Raw genomic sequence first — 16,608 nt, 5'->3', positions numbered from 1 at the left:
ATCGAGCATGCAAAAAGCCTCACAATAGTTCATGTTCCATCTCAGTGGGAAACAGCTATATCATTAGCACGCCGGGAACAACCATATATTGTCGTTCCAATAAAATACACTGACATACTAGATTACAAGTTGTACAAAGAACAAAACTTTGGCTCAATGAAAATCGATGTTGATGATAAACGTGTTAATTGGCTGAATATAAAATGTATTCATGTTCGTAAAGACAATGAATACAGTATTGTTGTGAGCTATGTTTTTGATGTTAGTGAGTTCAAAGAAGTTAGGCTAATAAAGAAGAAGAACAGAAGCAAAGAAAAACTCTTAAGGCTCCACGAAAGGCTTATACAGAGAAGCTTCCAATATCTGCTGCAAAAAAAGCTGATTTGATGTCATTTGTTGCTTCTGGGACAATTCCGAAGGAGTGCGAATCATACTATGAGTCATTGCCATGCAGCAAATCTATAAAAGACAAACTTTCAGTGCCTTCTGTTAGTGAGAGTGAAGAAGATGAGTGGAGGTCATGGAATAATTAATGACAAACATTCACAACATACTTAATAACTATGATATGGGTCACTAACTTCCTTAATTGCTGATGTCTTGGGTTTGTTTGACTTCAGTTCGATTATATAGAGAAAATTCAAAAGAAATGAAAATTTGTAAACTATGATCTTAGTGCGTATTTTCCTAATTTTTTAGTTATCATTTTATTTCTGTAGAATATAAATATCGAGCAGGTACATAATTCATACATCTATGAATGAAAATTGTCAATTTTGTGTACGCGTATTATTGTGAATGTGTGTTTATGACACTACGTTAGGTTATTCAAAGTATAGCATAATAAATAAATTTGCAACAGTCACACTCTAACTGCAACATCTAAATTCTTTTCAGAGGAACAAGGCTATAACTGCACTTATAACCTTTTACCACAATTTATCTGGAACTTTTATTGCTAAATCTTCAGAAGTAAAAGAGCGTAAGTGCAGTTATTACCATTTACCTCCAAACCTTGTTATCTTGACAGGATCTAAGTACATTTATTACCTTTTACTTCTGTAAAATGATATTATTTTGATCTTAGAACTTTAAAACAAACTATAATTACAGTGTTTTATCAGCACCAAGCAAGGTAAACTTAACAAAATATGATCTAATGTAGTCAACAAATATGGTAGAATCAAAATTTTTATAAAAATATTCCGGAAAATAAAGTTGTATTAAAATATATGTTATTTGCGTTTTTCTCGAAATCTAGAAAATGGCAGTTATTACCTTTTACCTTTGAACCCTCGATATAAACAGTGGTAAAAGGTTATAAGTGCAGTTATAGCCTTGTTCCTCTGAAAAATTTAGATGTTGCAGTTATTGTTAATGTTGCAAATTTATCAATTATGTCCTTACTTTGAAGAACCTTACGTAATGTAATTAACACAATGCACATTAATACTCGTACACAAAATTAACACTTTTCATTCATAGAAATATGAAATATGTACCTGCTCAATATTTTGATTCTACAGAAATAAATTAATAACTAAAATGTTTACGAAAATACGCACTAAAATGTAAGTTTACAAATTTCATTTATTTTGAATGTTCTCTGGTATATAATCAAACTGAAGTCAAACAGACCCCAGACATCAGCAATTAAGGATATTAGTGACCCATATCATAGTTAAGTAAATAAAGACTACTGTTTCATGTCACAAAATGTGAATGTTTGTCATTAATTATTCTATGACCTCCACTCATCTTCTTCACTCTCACTAACAGAAGGCACTTAAAGTTTGTCTTTTATAGATTTGCTGCATGGCAATGACTCATAGTATGATTCGCACTCCTTCGGAATTGTACCAGAGGCAACAAGTGACATCAAATCAGCTTTTGCAGCAGATATTGGAAGCTTCTCTGTATAAATCTTTCGTGGAGCCTTATGAGACTTTTCTTTGCTTCTGTTCTTCTTCTGCATTAACCTAACTGCATTGAACACACTAACCACAAAACCATAGCTCACAACAATACTGTATTTTTGTCTTTATCTATCTCCAGAAATTACATCATTTGATAACGTCACATGTTTAGCAGCAAAACAAAACTACATATAGATGTTATTTTATCGGGGGAAAAGAAGAATGAAACCATTTAATTATTCTAAAAACATTATTAAAAGCAGGATAAAACAAATACATGGTTGATGTCGGGCTGGAGAAGGTTTATCTGGTTCACTGCGAAAGTGAATCTTGGCTTGTTAAAGCTCGCCAAGATACACTTTCTAGCTCAACGGATAAGCCTTATCCATCCCTAAATCAACCATGTATTTTATATATACTCAGCCAATTAACATGTCACCATCAACATCGATTTTCATTGAGCCAAAGTTTTGTTCTTTGTACAACTTGTAATCTAGTATGTCTTCTATTTTATTAGAACGACAATATATGGTTGCTTCCGGCGCGCTTATGGTATAACTGTTTCCCACTGCGATGGAACATGAACTATTGTAAGGCTTTTTGCATGCTTGATAGATGCATGTATGGACTTTGCATTCCATTAATGAATGGCCAATTTCAAGAAATGTGTGGTTTTACCATTGATGTGAGGTATATCTTGGACACAGTGAACTAAGCAACTTGCAACAAACTGATTGTAATTCTGTCCTCCACATGCATTACTATATAATGTCACTTCTTCAATACCAGATGTCTTACTTGCAACAGAGGTTACATACAAGTACACAAAAGTTCCTACTTTGCACGAGCCTGGTTTCCCCATGTGTCTCATCCAACAGATAACAAGTCCCGTTACCATTTCCCAGTTCATAGAATGACAAATTGCAACAACACAGTTTTCTTTTGTAACGACGATCACCAATTAAACTGAGTGGTGTTTTCAAAATAGCCTGGATATCAAATGCCGACACAGAAAACTTTGGATCTTTCTTTGTGCGTTTTTTATCGGCTGATTTTTGCATTCTTGCACTGTTTTTTTTTCTTTTTGGTCACTTGGTGAACTTGATATTTTGCTTTTGTTGCCTCATCTAGTCTATCTTCTATTCTCAAAGTGTCATACAGATTGCAGAGTGGACATTGATCTTTCTTAGGACGGAAGAAAAAAGTTATATTCTGTACTAAAAATGATTCTGTACACAGCCTCTGAAACACACTTTCTATTTTGTCCTTGCATTTTTCTACATACAGTGAGTATATTCGTTTTATATTTAAATCTTGTGTTAGATACTTCCTGTTGGGGTCTTCGTGTGTAGTGTGATTTATTAGTCGGAAAGCTTTCGTTGTGTTTATTTACAAATGATCTGTGATATTCCGTGGTTTTATTTCCAGGCACAGCTTTCCCTCTCTTGTCATTTCCAACATATGACCCTTATAACTTTGTGCTTAACTGCGTTTGCAACTGTTTTGAAACCGACATCGATAGTTTTTAGTAAAAAATTCTGGAAACAAAGTGATCCCTCGGAAGCATTAATCACAACAAAATTACATAAAAATTGCAGACTCGGTTTGATTGAGTCTGTACATGAGAGATAATGAATAAGTGCAACATCCCTCACGCCCTCTTTTCTACCTGTGTGAAAAACGAATTCGAAATAGGTCTTTGTTTTGTTCTCTCTTTAGATACATTCTCTGGTTCTTTATTGGCAACATGGAAACAAATGAATTGCCTCTGACTTATGTAATCACCCATTGACCAGTATGTACTGAATATTTTCTGTCTTTCATCTTCGGTTATATTCTCGCTGCATTTAATTCTAAAAGATAAATTTCGTGGGAAAAGAGATAACAGATAGTGCCTGTGAACTGTATGAATGCAGCATTCTGTCAGGGGAAAAAGGTGATAAAATCAGTTATAACCTTTTTCCACTACAGATTCTTCACAACATGTGGAACAACAAGTAAACAACAGGTAATAAGTACACTTAGAACCTTTTACCCCTAAATAATTTGTAGAAAAGAAGTTATTACAAAATACTTTTTAATTTTTTGCCCTTATAAGGATTGAATATTTATATAATATTTTCGTCAGACATAAAGGACAATAAGTACATTATAAAAAACATAAAAAGTCAATTTCGGCAAAAGTGGCAGTTATAACCTTTTACCTTTGAACCCTCGATATTATACTGAAGGTACTGTTAAAATTGTTGAGTCTTATTCAGCTTATAATACGGTTTCAATTTCTTTTAGGAAAACGATTGTAATTTACGTTATCCAGGCAATGAAAGAACAAACAAATCTTTATAACGACAATAAATCGGAGGTTTTATGTGTAAATGAAAATAATGTACTGAATAACTTGAGTTTAGACAAGTAAACGTCATTTAAAGAGTATAGCTTCCTCACATAGCTGGATCGCTTCCTCACATGAAATAATCCAAAGTCCCTAGCGCGATTCGAACCCACGGCGGTGAGGGGTTAGTGGTGTTAAGTCAACGATCTGATCAACTCGGCCAGGGGTTCCTCTTTGTAGAATGTCTGTTTGTGCAATGTTAGGATATCTAAATATCTAACATCACAGCAATGTTTATCTTATCGTTTTCGCAGATATTATCTATATGTTGTGCTGAACACTTGTCGTTCTTTCGTGGGCTGTATTGAGTGTATATGAATTATAAATTACTTTTACAGTATTATCTTTATTTACAAACCCACTGTTAATGAAAGGACACGTTCCTTTAATATTGCATTGTTAACCTGGATGAGAGCCAATGAAGTTTGAAAAAAAGTTAGATATTTAGTTGTCGTTTGGTCATTATAGTCTCGACACCATACCACCAGATACGATCACAGTTTCCCCTGTAATAAACGAGGCGTCATTGGAAAGCAGGAAAGAAGTAATTCCAGCACATTCATGCGGCTCCCCAAATCTGTAAAAGTAAATTCCAGATTTAAGGATTACAAACTCTAATAAAAATTCTAAATTATTCGGTTTGCTTATAACTTTTTACTGATAACTATATTTGAAGCCTTTAGGGCTGGGGCGAAATGCTTGCTTAGGAAGTGAGCGGTCTGGTGTTTAAATTCCGGTCCAAGTAGCCTTCAGTGTACCAGTAAATAATTTACAAAGGCATCCCATAATGCGATCCTCTTAAAGGCAGTTTACTGATCAATGCATAACAAAGTTATTTTCAGTTAACTTAATTATATTTTGTTCGAAGGCCTTTAGAATTGTTTTCCATTGTCATTTTCATTACACAAGTACGTCAAACTTTTTTGTTAAAACAAAAATGAACAACAAAAGAAAAGAATGACATTCCACTTCGAACATATACTGTTTACAAATTTATACATGGCACATGAATTGACAAACTGACTAGAAATTAAAGCATGTATTTTAAAGTTTCTATAAAAATAGTTACCTTTTCAAATAAATTGAGTCTAATATCTTTTTGCCTTCAGCTTTTACTAGCTGAAAAAAAAATAAAAGACGTTTGTCACAGATAGACAAAATGAACCGCGTCACGTGACGCGACTCAGATTTTGAAGCCAATCCGTGACTAAGCTCCAACTACTCAGTTCTACCAACAGTTTAGGGCCGGTTGTTTCCTTTCTCTGTTATTTTTTGCTACGACAAGATTCAAACCTATAAAACAATGATTTCTGTAGTCAAAAAACAAAATATGCGTGCAAAGATAAACACAAAATAGGCCGTTCACTTAGAGGAGCTCCCTGTAAAACCTAGCAACACAAGACCTTCGGCAAGGAACCTAGCAGGACACCAAACAAAAACAGTAGAAAACATTGTGCTAAACATTAATTTTGTACATCTTACTAATAGCTTGTGAAGACCTATCAATATCATGCATAATAACTAGTATGTTAAAATAGAAAAATGAACACATCAAGCAATAAGACATAATCATCTTTAAAAAAATATCCTTGATATGTACAGCAAAGCCCTGATTGTATTTACTGTACAAAATATTAATATGAACAATTGTGTCTATCTTTATTGGCAATTATCACAAATACCTACCAATTCGCTGAATTTGGTTTTTATAAGACCAGGTGCTATACAATTTACACGAATATTCATCGTTGCTAATTGTTCAGCTAACGTCTTGGTCAGCCCTATCAAGGCAGTTTTGCTTGTTGAATATGCCCCTGTGAACTGTAAAAATAAAAACGAACATATATCATATAATTATTATATATATACCAATATAAGCATTGAATGACTCAATGAAGAACATACGAATTTAGCTCATTAATTAAGCATTAAAAATGTCCTTTTTCCTATTTTTTTTAAACAAATTTACACAATAAATGCACACAATATAACATGCTTAATCTGGTATAATTGTTTTGTAAAGGTCAAGATACAGTCTGATATTCTTTATTTCCAATTAACCTTGGTTGTCCGTAATTTAACACTAACGTGAAACCATACTTCTGTTTCATATGAAAATATTAATTGTGTTAAGGAAACATTTGAAATAATTACCGTGGAGCCAACAGGAATATAGCCGGATATGGAGGAAACTATGACAACAGAACCGCCCCTGTAATACAATGTACAAGAAACAAGTACATGTATAAAAGAACAATAATTACAAATTTTAACTAACGGGGGCCACGTTCGACTTTGTCTTATTTCTTAACTAAAAAAAATATAAATGTTACAAAACAACAATTTTTCACCAAAATTAGGTGAAAGACCACAGGTTTACATGAAAAAACTAGTTTTAAGGTGATTTCAAAGTTTTTCATCATTTTTTGTTAAGTCATACATATTAGAGGAAGAATATTGCGGTAAAGAATGTTGACTGAAAACATAATCATTTTGTACAATATATAATTCAAATTCAAACACGGTCAATGTCATTCAAAGCTCAAGGTCACATTTAGATTTTTCATCACGTCAGCTTTGCCATAAGTGTTCTTTTGTCCAAAAGTGAATTAAATCCCTAAAAGCTAACAATGTTATGACAATTTAAGCAAATTTTAATAATTTGACCTTGACAGTAAATGTCAAAGGTCAATGTCATATCACAATAATTCAACATGTCGTTTTTGTCATATGTGTTATTTTGCCCAAGTATAAATCAAATATGTAAATGAATAAATAGTTATGACAATTTAAGCAAATTTCAATAATTTGACCGTGACGGTCAAGGTCAAATAAGGTCAAGGCCATGTTTGAATTATTCAGCATACGCACTGTTGTACAGCGTCCACCGGATATAGCCCCTAAAAAATCGAAAACGAAAGTAGAAAGCTGCACACCGAGTACGCCCAAGGTAATGTTTTAACTTATTTCTTCATCATAACTTCATCATTTTTCCAAACTAAACAATATCATGAAGCTAAATGTTTCTAGTTTTAGAGCAATTTTTGCTTTTCTCTTCAAATTGAATACATTTTGTTAAATTGGTGATCAATTGTAGCGTCTTTGTTGACATTTGCGAACGATGTTGATATTTACCACTAAATCAAGCACAGCACGCATTTGCTGTATCAATTCCGCCGTTAACACACACTATAGTCATTCCTCTACTTATATTTGAGTTTTCACCCTTCAACTCGAGCTGCTTTTAACAAAATTTGCGAAATACGACCTTGCCTTGTGTACAGAGTCTAGCACGGATGTGTACGGGGTGTAGATTGAAAAGTGTTAGCGAGTGTACGGGGTGTAGTAGGTAAACAAATGTAATTTTCTGCAAAATAAATTTAGCATATACACGTACGCTGATGAAGAAAACGATCGATTGCGCGAGCAGGGATTGTGAAATGTATGATTTTAATTTTATAAAAATTGAAAATGTTTAATTTAATTATAAACATATTAAGCAACATGCACATTAATTGCAGTCCTGCTAGACCACTTTTTATGCGTGACTGTAAGTAAATAGGAAAAATGTATAACTCAAAAGACCACAATTTCATTCCATAGTGGTAGAACATTTCAGCAAATTCTATAATTTGTCTTAAACAATATTAAACCATGTTCGAGTTATCCATTGTTAACAAAACTTGATCTAAACTTGTTATATTGGTTTATTAGTTTACCGGTCTTGAGACTTCATTGAAAAACAAACATATGTTAATGAGCTTTGGTAAAATATCCGCCTTGATTAGTTTTTGATTAGTTAAGTTAATGATCTGATTTATCTTTTGGGCAAAAACTATTACTATATCACTTGTGATTTCGATATTATTTAATAAATACAATGCTGCCGCTTTTGCTGCTGCTTTTTCTGAAAATGATATTGATGACTATTCAATGATGATGACGATGATGATGGTATTTTAGTTTTTCAGTTCAACAATGCCATACCAATGTACAGAGTGTGCAGAGAGATATGAAGCATTTAAAGAGTCCATTCGGCATATCATAGAATATCACTCCAGTTTGGAAATTCGACATAGAGAGTATAATGGGCAAAGTGTTAAAGTCATTATTACAAAGTGACCGCAGAGTTATGTACAGAACAAGGTCGAACAAAAGCTATTGATGACAAAAATAAGAAAATTCACATTTCTAAAAGGAACAATGTGCCAAAAGATAGTCCATTCAAGAAAATCATAAAATTTGGCAATCTCAATGAAAATGAATTCATCTGATGTTTCTTCAACAAATGCTGACGTGAACCATTTCCATTCAGCGAGTTGGTCAGAAAACTCCTCAACATGTCTTTTAAATACCGACACTATTCAGCTTATGATTGTCACAGAATTAAACGTAGTCATACTTTTAGGCTCAAAAACACTAAAAAGTTAAATTATTTAATAAATAAGTTAACTCTGTATCGTCCTCTAATTTATCCATGTTTAGTCTGAAAAGAGATTATTTCCAATTAAAAAATAATATTAAAGACTATACTTAAAAAAAATATGTGACTGCTAGACACCGGATACATCTACTAAACCCTGTACATTAAACTACTACACCCCGTTTACTTGAATTTGTTTTCTTTGCTAGACTCTGTACACAAGGCAAGGCCGTTTTTTGCAAATTTTGTTAAAAGCAGCTCGAGTTGAATGATGAAAACTCAAATATAAGTAGAGGGATGACTATAGTTTGTATTAACGGCGGAATTTGATACAGCAAATGCGTTTTGGGCTTGATTTAGTGGTAAATATCAGCATCGTTCGCAAATGTCAACAAATAAGCTACACTTTATCGCCAAGTTAACAAAAAGTATTCAATTTGCAAACAAAAGCAAAAATTGCTCTAAAACTAGAAACATTTAGCTTCATGATATTGTTTAGTTTGGAAAAATCGATGAAGTAATGATGAAGAAATAATTTAAAACATTACCTTGGGTGTACTCAGTGTGCAACTTTCTACTTTCGTTTTCGATGTTTTTAGGGGCTATATCTGGTGGACGCTGTACAACAGTGATACGGGTCCATAAATAAATAACAAAGTTATGACGAATTATACCAAAATTCACAAATTTGACCTTTAGTGCAAAGTAATATCTTGAAGATGATCTGAAACAGAAGTACGAGGGACCAGGCTTACCCTCCATCAAGGTAAAGTAAAACACAAATGAGCCTTGTCACGACAAATCCAACGTAATGCGTTTGCGACCAGCATCGATCCAGACCAGCCTGTTCGCTTACAAACCCTATTACAAGTAGAGAAACTGATGGCGAACAGCATGGATCCTGATCAGACTGCGCGGATGCGCAGGCTGATCTGGATCCATGCTGGTCGCAAACGCATTACGTTGGTTTTGTCGTGACAAGGCTCAAATGTAGGTTCGGATTTGTTACATCCCTACACAGACTGTTATGCAAATTTAGAGAATAAGCTCAACCAAATTATCAAAGTACATGTAATAACCATGCCAGCATTGACATGCAAAAATGTACATTTTTATGTGGAGGTGACCACACGTAGATGGTGCGATGATAAACGTTTTGATTAACATACGTACACTATTATTTTGATCCGCTCAAATAACCAAAACAAAACAAGAAACGCGGTGGGAAGGCGGTGGTGGGACAGACCTACCCTCTCTTTTCCATGTTAGGTATTACTTCTTTTATCAGGAAAAATGTTGATTTGACGTTTACTTCAAATATCTTATCCCAGCCTTCTTCTGTTGCCTATTTTTAATAAAAACAACAACGGAAAATGTAAAAATATGCTTGGAAGAAAGTATGGTTATTTTTCATTTAAAAAATGGTATATTTTGTATTTTACATTACTTCAATGTAAGACAGGTGCAAATATCAAATTATAGAATTTTCCATTGAAATAGATTTTGACCAACAAGATGTATACTAGTTATTTTATATTCTTGTATTCCAAAATAAAATTGGTTGCTGTTAATTTAATATTTTCTTACATGCGTGGTAGAACCACTTTTTTATAAAGCAAAACCACTGTTTCTTTCAATAGAGAGCACATGATGTCCCGTAACAAAAGTGTGACCTATTAGTATCTAAATTATCTGGTGAAGCATTTGAATATACAACTGTTTCAAAAGCTATATTCCATTGACCAAGCGATATTTAATCGCATCAATATTGCACCACAAAGACATTATGTATAAATTTCCTTACATTTATATCCGACAACACAGAATACATGTAGGGTTATCCTTACATTTAATATTGGACCAAATATAGGATTGACAGCGGCATTTGATACAAGAAGGTCTATACCCCCGAACTCTTTCATTGTCTGAAAAAAATAATAATAAACCAAAATAAAGCTTTAACATTTGTTATTTTTTTTACAAGCTTCGCGAATTCTAAAGTACCTTTACCAATTAAATTTGGCAGACTAACACTTTCTTTCACGAACCTTAATGAAAGTTCCGTTTTAAATACAACATTTGCATTCTATGGCACACGCTTATAGGAAATACCTGCTCTTTACGCACGAACTAATTGATCTATGATTCCAGTAGATGGATACAAGCACTCATTCACATGCAATTAAAGTGCGTGTAAGTAATTTAACTTTAAACTCAAGACTATCATAAGTACATAACCTGCTTTATCATTCTGTGTCTATGTTCCCTTTTCGCCACGTGACACACTACACCTGACACATCCAGGCCTTTGTCTTTCAACATCTGTACGGCCTTATCAACGTTCTCCTGTTTTCTACTACTAATCATTACTTTAGCTCCATCTTCAGCAAGACGTTCCGCAATAGCCAACCCAATTCTATTGACAAGAAAATATTATATATGAAAGTAAACTTTAAAAGATGCAATTGCTGTTTTTTATTTATATGTAACCAAATTCATGAACAAATTTTTAAAATTTTCACAGAAATGGAAATATCCTGATTATCAGACTCAGCTCTACGTTTTCGGTATTTGTGAGTTATGTCAATGATGGAATGTTTATAAGGATTTTCTAGGAATTTTAGCGTTTTGGCTTCTATGGTTATTGGTATAATATTCCAAGAAAAGAGCTGAAAATAGCGTGTTCAATTCTTTGAAAGTTGAATTTTGGTAAAGGTGGTGCAAAGGGGGTATTAACTGTATCATTCATTGGTCATCACATAACCATCTTTTGATAGCCCAACAAATTGTGCGCTTTAAAGCTTTTTATTACATAGACATCTATGAAAAGACAGACATCTATGAAATATCAGATTATAAAATCGGTCGGTCTTTGGACAGGTTTGATAATTCTGCCTAAAACATTTTTTCTGTAATCGGTAATCTTTTAGGTTTCATATTTAACTTAAATGATAAACATTTATACATACATGTATACACACATATACTGGCCTTATAAAATACTTAAAGGGTTTGCCATTAGATATTTTTAATAAGAAATGAGTCAGCCATCTGCGGTAAAAGTATCGATAAATAGCTCACCGCTTTGACAGCGACTCTCCTGGGTCATATGTTTATCTTTAAAAAATCATCTTAAAGTAGAAAAAAGGAAAACATTGAAGAAACTGAAATCGCAGCAGGCTAGGTAAATGGTAAATGCATTCTACGTTCCCCGCCCCCTAGCACCGGCTCAAACAGAACCCCATCTTTCAACATAAACGTGGTGTTTAAGCATCCGCAGTGGTGATCATGATGGAACCTTCAACGTGACACATTTGTGCCATTCCATGAAAAACCAAATATGGTCCACAAGCAATTTTTTGTATAAAAATTATAAAGGTATGAAAAAAACCACACACATCGAAATCTTCATTTTAAGTGGAAAGACCGTATCAACATAACCCAATCTTTTTAATTACAATTAATATAATGAGCCGCGTCACGACAAAACCAACATAATGCGTTTGAGACCAGCATGGATCCAGACCAGCCTGCGCATCCGCGCAGTCTGATCAGGATCCATGTTGTTCGCTATCAGTTTCTCTACTTGTAATAGGGTTGGTAAGCGAAAAGCATGGATCCTGATCAGACTGCGCGGATACACAAGGCTGGTCTGGATCCATGCTGGTCGCAAACCCACTATGTTGGTTTTGTCATGACACGGCTCATATGTGCTTTGATATGCTCTATAAAACTTGTACAGCAGGGAATACGAGTATAAGAAAACTAATAAAAACTTATGAGTATTTTATTATGAGGTTATCATACATTGTTAAGAACAATACTGAATTCTACTTAACAAGTACACGTACAATTGTCAAGACTATATTGGACGAGGTGGTAGCCGAGAAACAAATAAATTCAGTTAGATTAATCCGACGTCAATATAGATAATTAGCAAGTACTGTTAAGTAATTGGAAAGACTACTCCCAAAATGATATTTTTCATTAAAAAGACTTTTCATATCGAAAATGCTACAGTTTCGCCACAATATAGTATTACGTAATATATATCTAAAATTGTGTCAAAGTCCAAGCTATTAATAACTACTTAGTTATAGTTCAGGAGCACTTAATGTAAATAAAAAGTTTCATTGTATAAAATTACAATTTTCCTACATGATCATGATATCAGCATATAATATGATGTTACAGGTATTTTTTTCACCTCATACATATATTTTGGTGTCGTTGGAATGAGAAACATTTTACTATGTATCAGATATCAATCGTAATACATGAATATAGATATTTTACGATATTGTATACAGTACTTTTAATATAACGATATGACTGGATACTTTAAGTATATATTTTTATTAAATTGTTTATTATAACGTAGAAAGTCAGAGGATATTCGCTTAAGACACAAAGATTTAATCGCTGCGTTAATAAAAAAAGCTGGCTTTTTTAAATAACGAAAAGTATTTTTCACATTGTTCTCCTGTGCTCCGTTTAAGAGATATTCTAGAGTGGCTGGCAACAAATCTACTTCGAGTGTACATAAATGACAGACAATATCCTTACTATAATTTTAATGGACTAACATGACCAAAGTATTTATATTTGTTGGAGCTTTTGCTACCAAACTGAAACAAATGAATTGATTTACAGTATGCCTTCATAAGATCTCTAAAAATGTTTCTTCAGTTTTAATCATACAAAAAACGACAGTACACCCCCACACTACCAAAAATAAAAATCCAATAAAATAGCAGAAAAAACACGGGGAAAGATAAAAACGATAAAAAAGTAATGTATTAAAGATCGATGATTATAGTAGTTACAAATGAATTACATACCCGGACGTAGAAGCTGTTACTATAGCAATTTTTCCGCTTAATTTTCCCATTTTCTTTTAATTTTCCATTTCAACAAATAAACTACTGTTAAAGTAATATAAAATTTTAAAACTTTACTCGGACTTAGATTTTGAAACGATATTGCTCATTGCATAAACCGTTTGTCAAGCGGACAGTTTGAAAACAGAAGAAAAAAAAAACGAACAGATTTTGTAACGCGGGGAATTTATTGGATTCAGTGACTGAGTGCTTAAAGGCAAAACGTACTTGACTTGGGTACTAACAATTTTGTTTTTCTTATACAGTTGAAGTAAAAAAAACCAGATAATTGTCCGACTTTGAAACGGTTTAGTGACTTTTTATATACGTTAAGTGACAGATATGGGTGATGGCATATATCAAATTGACCTTAGTAGTTAGTAGGTATGATTGCTCGGGGGTGTCCCACAAAAGCAACTGATATAATTAAGACTGATTCAAATTGATTTGTCATAATCATGTACATTTTGTGTATTTAAAAAATATATACATGTATATGCAAATCTTTAATGCAGATACTTTCGTCGGTATTAAATATTTACGAATCAATGATTTTGCATCGCTTATTTTTATGGTAGATATACACTAATATAAAAAATATTAAAATGCCTTTAAGTGCGGGTATTGCTGTATTCATTCCATTGAAATAGTCTATGCTCTACCGGTTTATATAATAAGCTATACACTTTTATATACTGTATATGTAAAATCACCGGAGTACAAAAAAACGATATGTGGACATGCTCCTGATCTTAATTGTAATAGTGTGGTTGATGTATGCAGGGTCCTTAAAATAGGACAGGGTCTTTCATATAGAATAAGAGTTCTATTTTAAAGCATAAACAGCTCCAACTAACAGTCTTAACAATGTCTGTATTATCATCAAAGAACGGCTCTAAATTCCTGCTCTTAAAAAATCAGCAACCAAAAAAAAGGTTTAAAATTTAAAATAAATGTTGTCAGATTTACGATTAATTATTTATGCTATACTAAAACACTTAATTTCCCACAGAATATGCAGAAATTACGGTGTCCCGTTAGAGCCATCGCGACACACACATAACTTGAAACAACGAAAAGACGGTGCTAGAGGGCATGGACGGTAACTTCACTTTCCAGCACAATCCATGAACAGGCTCAATCAAACTGAAGACTCAATTCCAAACTGAAACATTTTTTTATCTTTTTTGGCGTTCTTTAGAGATTCCATTTTCTCTATTTTATTGCCACATCAGTGTTATTTGTGCCGTGTGGAGGCCCCTTACATACAATGTATAATCAAAGATGTTATATTTTCAATCCTTAGAGATCATCAGCACGACATTATTGATGTGTGAACATGTATTGTTGTTAAGTTTCTTCTTTTTGACCTTTTTAGCATAAATTTGCCGCTATTTCTGTCCGTCTATATGTCCGTCCGTATTTTTGTCCAGACATCATTCTGAAACAAGAGGTATCAGCAAGAAACTTAGAAAGTAGATAGATCTCATTGAGCATAAGTGCAATGCACAAGAACCAAGAGACTGCCCTGCCTAGTTTTGGAGTTATTGCCTTTTTTCATATTTACACTCAGAACTTTGTCCGGGACATAACTCTGAAACTGCAAAATGTTTCAACAAGAAATACTTTCTTCATTGCATATTTAAACAGTGAAACCACCCATAACATAATGTCATTTAATCTTTAATTTTTATGCTGAACAAACTACTTCTCCAAGTCCAAAACCCATTCGGGGAGCATCACCCAGTTCAATCGGCTCTTGTTCAACTTGGGTGGTTCCAGTATATTCCTTTTAAAATTCCATTGTATTTAGTTCCGCCCATTGTTCATTGTTTTCTCGTTTAGGGCACACGTATTCTTTTACTTGGGGACCATACGACGCTTTTCGTAAATGGCACAAATGTGTCATACTGAAGTTCCATGAACACATCTGCGAAGTATGGTGGCCGATTCGTGCCATATGTCGTATTTTCGCTCTGCGGGGCGCCTGACAAAAACACAAAAAACATAGTAACCATGCACCTTTTCGCATTTTCGCATGACGCCTAACAGAGCAAAACTACGACAAAGTGGTCAAATTGTCGTAATTTCGTGTTTATGCATAGCACAAAGCAGAACGAAAGTACGACTAAGTAGTCACCCAAACTACAACATATTATTGCCCAGTCGCTTCAAGAAGTATATTAGAGGTATATATAAAAGTATTCCTTTTATGATACGTACTTATAAATGAAATATTGAGCAATATTGATTAAATAAAATGCATATTTTCATTTTCCGTATTTTCACTGTAAAACGTTCTCTTTCACTGCCGGTATAATGCCGGACAACTTTTGTTTTTGAGGTATAAATTATGATTTCACTGCCACTCATGAAATATTTATTTTCATTCCACTCAATGAAAATAAATCCCATATTTATAGGGAAAAAACTTGAATATCCTCTATGTTCTTTCACGGATGTAATATAAATCCGTGGTTCTTTTGACTTAAATTGTTATCCATCAATAACGAAAATCTGTTTTGGGTCGTTAGTATTTTTAACACAGATATATACATGAAAAAGATATTGTTTGTTTTGTTTTTTAGTGTTGTTGTATAATATTGCAAGGTATGGAGTTACTGAAGATACACTAATAAAATCACAAAGGCCGCACGTGCGCACGTGTGAACGGATTTTATTATGGTGATTATAAACATATACAACGAAAAAAAGCACATTAATCAAGCAAAAATGAGCATTGGATTGAAAAAATAGCCCATGTTAGTCCCGATAGAATTATAATTATATTATCACATGTACATGTAATTAAGATCCGTGATATTTATATTCCTGGGACAAAGATACAATTGTACTATTATATTAATACAAATGAAGTCAGATGTAGACTCATGACAAATAATGTACTTTGATAAATAAATTATGTTTGATTATTAAATATGAAAAGACACTAAAATTAATTTACCATCATTATGTAGCCATAGCGTAAAGTATTGC

General features: G+C 33.3%; 1 protein-coding gene across 1 annotated transcript; it reads right to left on the bottom strand.

The window, feature by feature from the left end:
* Positions 1-4,613: 4,613 nt before the first annotated feature.
* On the bottom strand, positions 4,614-13,920 carry LOC132733027 (dehydrogenase/reductase SDR family member 4-like). Its single transcript, XM_060719602.1, has 8 exons — positions 13,573-13,920; positions 10,970-11,147; positions 10,579-10,656; positions 9,982-10,076; positions 6,463-6,520; positions 5,995-6,129; positions 5,378-5,427; positions 4,614-4,885 (listed from the first exon to the last, which is right to left on the bottom strand). Exons 1-8 carry the CDS (start codon positions 13,620-13,622, stop codon positions 4,771-4,773), a joined length of 759 nt encoding a protein of 252 aa, XP_060575585.1. The 5' UTR covers positions 13,623-13,920; the 3' UTR covers positions 4,614-4,770.
* Between the last annotated feature and the right edge of the window lie 2,688 nt (positions 13,921-16,608).

The sequence above is a fragment of the Ruditapes philippinarum genome, unplaced genomic scaffold (assembly GCF_026571515.1).
Source record: "Ruditapes philippinarum isolate M1 unplaced genomic scaffold, ASM2657151v2 ctg2501_1_1_1_1, whole genome shotgun sequence".
NCBI classification, from domain to species: Eukaryota; Metazoa; Mollusca; class Bivalvia; order Venerida; family Veneridae; genus Ruditapes; species Ruditapes philippinarum.
The sequence above is the reverse complement of the archived record's forward strand: the minus strand, read 5'-3'. Positions and strand labels throughout refer to the sequence as shown.